Here is an 8646-nt window from a genome sequence, read left to right on the forward strand (position 1 = left end):
GGAATGTCGTGAAAGAAACCCCACTGGAACCGACAATACCCAGAGTATGGAGGATACGGTGACATTCCTCAAGAAAACTCTGAGCATCCTCTGATTCTAAATTGCTGAATGTGGGAGGGTGGTACTTCTTGTACCTCTCGAGCCTGAGTTGCTCCCCCTCCAAAACTGCTGCCCTAGCATCGGGTCGAACTGGGAGAATTGGTTGCCCTGGTATAACCTCTGGGGCATTGTCAACCTGGGCATGTGGCTCTGGAGTACGAGCGGGCGGAGTCTATGCTCCTCCCCTGGCCTGAGATGTGGCAGGAGCAAGTAGAATTAACCCTGCCTGAGCTAGAGTGTCGAACATGCTCAAAAACTGGGCAAAAGTCTCCTAAAGTGCAGGAGTAGTAACAGGCATCTCAGGTGCCTCCTCTCCAACTAGAGCTACTGGTGGTTCCTCTGCAGCAGCTCGTGCAGGTACTCTAGCTGCACCACGTGGTCTTCCTCGGTCTCTACCCCGGCCCCGACCTCTTGCGGCTCCAACAGGGGGCGTAGGTGTCTGATCATCAAATCCAGTTATGCCTGTCCTCACCATCTATGAGAGAATGGAAAGACAATGGTTTAGAATTTTGAAGTAAACAATTGTGCACGATAAGGAATCAAAGAAGTGAACATTTCCTAACAGTTCCATAGCCTCCCGAAAATAAGTACTGACATCTCATGATGGCACCTAGTCTCTAATACTAGGTAAGTATAACAATTTACGGAATAACTAAATATAGATCTGAAACTTAATCCTTAACAACTGAAATAAATAAGTACTGCAACTTAAACAAATTACAACTTTTAAAATCCAGTAGAAATAAGTCACAAGACTCTAAGAACTTATTCTAAGTGTCTCTATACATCAGAGTCTAAAGAGAATGAGGGAAACAACATAATAAGGATAGAATGGACTTCGAGGTCTGCAGACGTTGGCAGATATACCTTGAAGTCTCCGCGTACGGCTAGTTCAATGATTCCTGATCTGATAAGAAGTACCTGGATCTGCATAAAAAGATGTGCAGAAGCGTAGTACGAGTACACCACAGCGGTACCTAGTAAGTGCCAAGCCTAACCTCGGTAGAGTAGTGACGAGGTCAGGTCTAGCCCTACTGGAAATAATAAAAGGCATGGTGAAAATGTTAACAATACAATAACAGTAAAATGACAATGGAATGAATCAAGTAAGTAGTATGTCACAATTTAACTTCATAGAATAAGGGCAAATAATATCTCGCGGAAAGAAAACAGAAATTCACATCTTTAAAGAAAATCACAAAATAACCAAGGCAAATGCAGCCACAAAGAAATATCAACAAGGGGCACTCTCGATGTACCACCTCATAGTCCCAAATCATAAATAAATTCACAATATCTCATTTTCTTATATCACCGCGGAAGCCTTCACATTCAATTTTAAAGAAATAATTTTTTCCGAAATAGCATCTCGCGTTTTAGCCACCCTTATCACACCGAATGACTTCTAGTAGTTTTTCTACTAGCCACGCATATCAAGCCATCCTTATCTAACCGCATGCGTTTCAACACCCAGACCTTATACCACCGCATGCGTATCAATATCACAATATATCATAATTTGTACCTCAAGTGCCCAAATATTTTAACTTACCAAAATAAATCAACAACAACAATATTTTTCACAATAAGGAGCTCATGGCTCAATCACAAGGAATATAAAAATCGCACAAAATATTCGGGAATGAATAACTCAGCAAAAATAATATTTCACAATTTTTAGCATGTTGCCTCAATACCAAATAAAAAAAAATATCAAATATTTCATATTAATAATAATTCAATTAAGAAATTCAACTTTCAAATATTGAGCACAGAATAAAAAAAATAAAGTTTCAACTAAACAGGTAAAATAATTAGCAGGAAAAATGTCAGGCAAATTTAAAATATAAAAATAGATCAATGATGATGAATATATCCAGATAAAATAATTTAATTTATGTATAACAGAGATCTACACAATTTAAAACCAGAGTTTTCCACATTTAACCCGTATACACACTCGTCACCTCGCGTACACGACTTTCAACACATCACAATTATCATATCAATACAAATCCTAAGGAAAATTTCTCCCACACAAGGTTAGACAAGTCACTTAACTCAAATCTCACTCAATTAGTCAAGTAGTTTGCCTTTTCCTCGATTTTCAACTCCGATCGGCTCGAATCTAGCCAACATAATTTCATACTATAAATATAACTACAAAGAACTAATTTAAATAGTGAAATTACGACTTTAGCAAAGAATCAAAAATTCGGCCCAAAAATCGACTCGGGCCGACGTCTCGAAATTGGATAAAAGTTACAAATTACGAACACGCATTAGACCATGAATCCAACCATACTAGTTTCACTCAAATCCGACTCTGAATTGACATCCAAATCTCAAATATTCATTTTATTAAATTTTTACAATTTTTCCCCAAATTTCTATCTCAAAATACTAATTAAATAATAAAAATAATGATATATTCATGTATATTGACCAAATCCGAGTTAGAATCACTAACCCCGATATTTTTCTTGAAAATCTCTCGAAAATCGCCTCTCCCCGAGCTCCAATTTGTCAAAAATAGAAAATGGGACGAAGTCCCCTTTTCAGAACTTAAAGTTTCTCTCCATGCGTTGTTTTCTTCTTCTTGAACGCGGAATCCTCCTCGTGTTTGGGAAGCACAAAATTGTGCTGCCCGGATTTCCTCCTTCGCGAACGCAAGCCCGGTCTCGCGAACGCGAAGACCAAATTTCATCCAGGCCCGCTTTCCCTTTCCCGAATGCGTGCCCCCGGTCTTGGATGCGTAACTTTGCCCCTCAATCCTTCGTGAACTCGAAGTATAAAATGGCCAGTCTGAATTTCCTCTTCGCGAACGCGAGACTCCCCTCACGAACGCGATGAAGGAAACCAGATACAGGTATCAGAAAGTTCGAGGAGCTGTTTAAGTCCAAATTTCAATCCTTTAACCATCCGAAACTCATTCGAGGCCCCCGGGACCTCAACCAAATACACCAAACTCCTAAAACATCATATGAACTTAGTTGAAACCTCAAATCATATCAAACAACGCTAAAATCATAAATCATAAATCATACCCCAATTCAAGCTTAACGAAACTAACGAATTCCAAGTTCTACATTCGATGCCGAAACTTATCAATTCAATTTCGATTGACCTCGAATTTTGCACACAGGTCATAAATGACATAACAGAGCTATGAAAATATTCAGAACTGTATTCCGACTCCGATATCAAAAAGTCAACTCCACTATCAAACTTTCAAACTCAAATTTCTATTTTAGTCATTTTAAGCCTAATTTAGCTACGGATTTTCAAATAATTTTTCGGATACACTTCTAAGTCCAAAATCACCATACGGAGCTATTGGAATCATCAAAACTCTTTTTCGGGGTCGTTTATACATAATTCAGTATCCGGTCAACCTTTTCAACTTAAGTTTTTAACCTTAAGACTAAGTATCTTAATTCATTCTAAAATCTCTCTGGACCCGAACCGACTACCCCGGCAAGTCGCATAACAGTTATAAAGTACAGAATAAGCAGTAAATAGGGAAACATGACTACAACTCTTAAAATAACTGGCCGGGTCATTACATTGTCCATGTAAAAGATACATATGCACAATCACTGAAGGATGTAATTTATTCTTTACTTTTGGATAACTCATTAAGTTCATCCAAGATACGTGGACAAGGTTATGATGGAGCAAGTAATATGTAGGGAAAAATAAATGGTCTAAAGACTTTAATTTTGCAAGATGCTCCATCTGCATATTATATTCATTGCTTTGCTCATTAGTTGTAATTGACACTTGTAGCTCTTTCTAATAAGCATTCGGATGTGAATAATTTCTTTGATGTTGTCACTAATTTGTTGAATACTATTGTAGCATCTTTTAAACGCAGGGAATTACTTCGACAACACCAAGTAGAGAAGTTGGAAGAATTACTTAAAAATGGAGAAGCGTATACCGGGCAAGGATTGAATCAAGAACGTGGCCTCCAACGACCAGGTGATACTCTTTGGGGGTCTCATTTTAAGACCTTGGAAAATTTGATGATTGTATTTGCTTCAATTGTTAATGTGCTGAAAGATATGCAACAGGATTGTCTACTTTCTCTTAATAGATTTGCAGCAAAAAATCGTTTGGATAATATTCAAGAATTTGAATTTGTATTTATGTTGCACTTGATGTTCAACATGTTGCTTCTTACAAATGAATTGAATAAAGCTCTACAAAAAAAAAGATCATGATATCGTCAATGCTATGAGGTTACTTGACCTTGCAAAGACAAAATTGCAAACAATGAGAGAAAGTGAATTAGAATCTTTGATGGATGAGATTTACTCATTTTGTGATAAACATGGTATTTTAATTCCCAAAATGGATGAAAATTATCCAAGGTCGAAGCGTAAGAGGTCAGATATTTGATATTCACATCACTTTCGTGTGAAAGTATTTTATACTATTATTGATTTCCAACTTCTAGAGCTCAATTATTGTTTTGATGTAGTGACTAGTGGCTTACTCCTTGGTATGACTAGTTTGAATCCGGTTGATTCATTTGATAATTTTGACAAAGATAGAATAATGAAGCTGGCCGAGTATTATCCAAGTGAGTTTGGCGACAGGGAGCTTCGGGATCTCCGTTACCAGCTTGATAGTTTCATTGTCTATGCTCAAAAGTGTAATAGCATGTTTCTCAACTTGAAAGGAATTAAGGATCTTGCTATAGTGATGGCCAAAACAAAATTGAATCAAACTTGGTGTCTTGTTTATTTACTTGTGAAGCTGACGTTGATTTTACATGTTGCTACGGCAAGCGTGGAAAGAACATTCTCCTCAATGAAGCACATAAAGAATGATCTACGAAATAGCATTGGTGATGAATTTTTGAATGGTTGTTTAGTTTGCAATATAGAGCGTAATGTATTTGCAACTGTAAGTAATGATACTATTATGGATCGCTTTCAAAATATGAAAGCTCGTCGAGTACAAATGTAAATTGATAATGTATTTTTTAGATAATGGAATTGGATAATTTTTGCTAGCCAAGTTGTTGTTTTGTAAAATTTTATATCGTGAAACTGAATGTTTATTTTTGAAGCATGCTTGTCTTTGAAATAATGGTGCACCCATCTTCTCGAATTCCTGGATTCGCCAATGCCTTCTCCCTCTTTGCTCCCCATTCCCCGTCACTATATCTTCCTCCTCAAGCCTCTTCAAACACAAATTAAAACTAATTTAAGTGCAAATAAATAAGTATAAATTTGAAGGTAAAAGATAAAAAATTAATAAAGATATTAAGAGTTATCAAGTGCCAAACATAAAGCTGTGATTGAGACAACTTCCTTAGTAAGTACATTACCCTCCACCGAATAAACAACGCGTTCATATTCCATTAGTTACATATTTTCTACTTATTCTCCTCTTCTTTCTCTTCTTTTGCTCCTCCTCACCCTTTCTCCCTCTTTCCTCTTCATTCACCCTTTCCCCTCCACCCTCCACCACTACCTCCTCCTCATCAAACCTCCTCTAAATTAATTTAAAGTTAAATTTAGAGCGAGTAAATAAATATATATATTTGAAAAGTAAAAGATACAAAGTTATTAAAGATATTAAGAGCTATCAAGAGAGCGTACCAGTGTGAGATATTACATTATTCGAGATATTAAGAGTCATCAAGAGAGCGTATCAGAGTGAGATATCACATTGTTCGAGAGTTTCATGACTTCCTGAATAGTATTTTGAGACGGTAAGCGCTTTTCGAATAATTTCCTTTCACGATTTTTATATTTTGTATGGTCGTACCTAATCACTGGTTTCGCTTGGTAGGGCGAGTGAGGCAAGAAATAGTGTCCAATGTTTGTATAAAAAAGTAAGATATATATTATGGTGAAAGATATTAAAATTTATCAAATATCAAACATAAAGGTGCGATATTTTTAGTAAGATTCCACGTGGCTTTAAATATGTCAAATATTATCTTGAATGACCAAAAGCCAATGAAATGAAATTGACAAATGGTGAATATAAAATAATGCAATTCGAAGTAGTATATTACTTGAAAGAAACAATGTGTATAAACTTGTTAGAAATAGTAGACAATGTATTTTAAATAAATATAACAGTAGTGTGTAGATTTAGTGTGAATATCAACTTAATTTTATTACTTCGATAGTAATTTTTTATTTATTTAAGACCAATCATTTCCAAAATTGTGTTATTTGGACCGGAAAAGAAAACTAAAAAATAGCGTCAGTTATGCAACCCTAGTCCTGCAATGAAAGTCAAACTTTATAATTTCACATCGACCGAGAAAAAAACATAGTATTTGTCTTCATATACATTCCCTCCTATCTACAACATATGTCCTTTTGTCTATATAAACACCTATTAAGAAAATAATTAAATTCGTTAAATAAAATAATTATTTAACGATATCATTAATAAACTATAAATGAGAATAACCAGGCAACTCTTGGTCAATATGTCTGCCTAGCCCGAGGATAAAATTATAATTGCACTTACAGCCTAATACGTGGAACGTAGTTTGACTGCCCTTAAGTTACCATTTGGCTAACGTGAGTGGTGCACGTATAACTTTTCTAATAAGTGGGCCCCATTTGAATTTTCTTCTCATGCTCACTCTATTTCCCAAATGTGATTTTGCAGGTTTTTTTATTGTAATAGTCACGTGCAATGTTTTGTAAATACATACTAGATAACTCAATTTAATTAATTTGTTACATAGAGTTTCTTTTTACCAAAATGACAACATTATTTCAAATGAAAATTGTAGCTAAGTGTTATTTTTGTTAAAAAAAAAATATTGCATTGGTCAATTAAACTTTCTACTAACTAAAATTTGGAAAATAAAAATGTAAGATGAATTAAAGACATGGAAAGGACGAAAGGCTAGATAAAACAAATTAAAACTAATTAGCAGTGCATAGGAAGATATCATTGGAGTATTTTATTTGTCCAGATTAAATATATGATGATACTGTGAGTATAACAGATGAAAAATAATAATGTGCAAAAAAAAGAAAGAAAACTTATGTCCTTTATAAAGAAAAAGAACAGAGATTTTTAATAATTAAACTTTCTTGAAATGAGTAACTTATGCAAGCAAAGCGGGTATGCGTGCATTTAAATTGCAACTTTTGTTGTATTTTTTGGATGATTGTTATTCAACATTTTATAGTGTATATAGTATTTTATTGTATGTATTATACTGTATTGTTTCGATGATTACAATGTTTGGATAGATTATATCGTTTCTCATCGTTTTATAATATCATACACCAGCAGTTTGAAGGATACATTATAATATTATAAAAAAAGTATGATACGAGATAGACTTATTATAAAATAGGGTAGTGGGTGAAATATAAATATTAAAAAATTATTAAGGATGAAATGAGAAGAAAAAATAAGGTAACAACGCGAGCACACCAAATTGATTTCATCGTTAAGTAACGATCAATTTAGCAATACAAAACAATAATAAGTAACAATCAAAATAAATAATATATTTAAAGTAACAAAATACAATAGGTAACAATCATCCAAACAGGTTGTGATGAAATACCTGTAAAACATCGTAACTTGTTGTTTTGAAGCTGTTAAACTTTTAGGATTTCTATTTAAAACGTATACTACATACGGAAAAGGACCTAAACTAACCCTATCGTTTGCTAAATGGTTTATAGAAATCCTCCGTCTATCTATCAGTATATTACATTAATCTATATATAATATAAAAGAGGGAAATTGAGAGCTGATGTGGCATGTCTCATAGGCAAGAATCTCTATTTAATTATCTATTTTCCCAAATTTTTGGGCTTTTTTCTTTATTTTAAATACAAATTCCTTATTTATCTTCTCTAATTATTATTACTTTATTCCTTTTCTTGCCGTTACTAATTTATTCTTTTTCCTTAAACCGTTTACAACTTGATTGATAACGTTTAGTCATTCTTCAACTTCTCGCACTTCTTTGAATGTCTGACTATTTGCACCTCTTTGTATTTCGGAATTTTCTTCTCCCCACCTTGCACTTCTTTGAATTTCTGACAAGGTGGGTTGCTCTGATGGTAAGCATCCTCCACTTCCAACCAAGAGGTTGTGAGTTCGAGTCACCCCAAGAGCAAGGTGGGGAGTGCTTGGAGGAAAGGATGCTGAGGGTCTATTGAAAACAGCCTCTCTAACCCAGGGTAGGAGTAAGGTCTGCGTACACACTACCCTCCTCAGACCCCACTAGTGGGATTATACTGGGTTGTTGTTGTTGTTGTTGTTGTTGTTGTTGCACCTCTTTGTATTTCTTCTTTCGAATATATTCTTCTTCCTCTTCAATATCTTCCAGAACCAGAACATGGGAATTCCATTCTGGAGGAACTCCAAGTTCCTGAGTATTTATGAAAACGTATATTAATTGTTCATAGAAAACATATCTATAGTCATATGGTGTTTTACACCCATGAGCGTTGCTACAATCACATCTCAACCATATTGGAATTTGGAACTCCAAGTAGAAGCAACTTGCAATATAATGTTACATTATTTAATGGA

The 8646-nt window shown here is 34.8% G+C and overlaps 1 protein-coding gene across 1 annotated transcript; it reads left to right on the plus strand.

The window, feature by feature from the left end:
* The first annotated feature begins 4338 nt into the window (after nucleotides 1-4338).
* Nucleotides 4339-5309, plus strand: LOC107821529 (uncharacterized). Its single transcript, XM_016647960.2, has 3 exons — nucleotides 4339-4438; nucleotides 4586-5072; nucleotides 5180-5309. Exons 1-3 carry the CDS (start codon nucleotides 4339-4341, stop codon nucleotides 5307-5309), a joined length of 717 nt encoding a protein of 238 aa, XP_016503446.2.
* Nucleotides 5310-8646: the final 3337 nt, after the last annotated feature.

This window comes from Nicotiana tabacum, chromosome 4 (genome assembly GCF_000715075.1).
Source record: "Nicotiana tabacum cultivar K326 chromosome 4, ASM71507v2, whole genome shotgun sequence".
NCBI classification, from domain to species: domain Eukaryota; kingdom Viridiplantae; phylum Streptophyta; class Magnoliopsida; order Solanales; family Solanaceae; genus Nicotiana; species Nicotiana tabacum.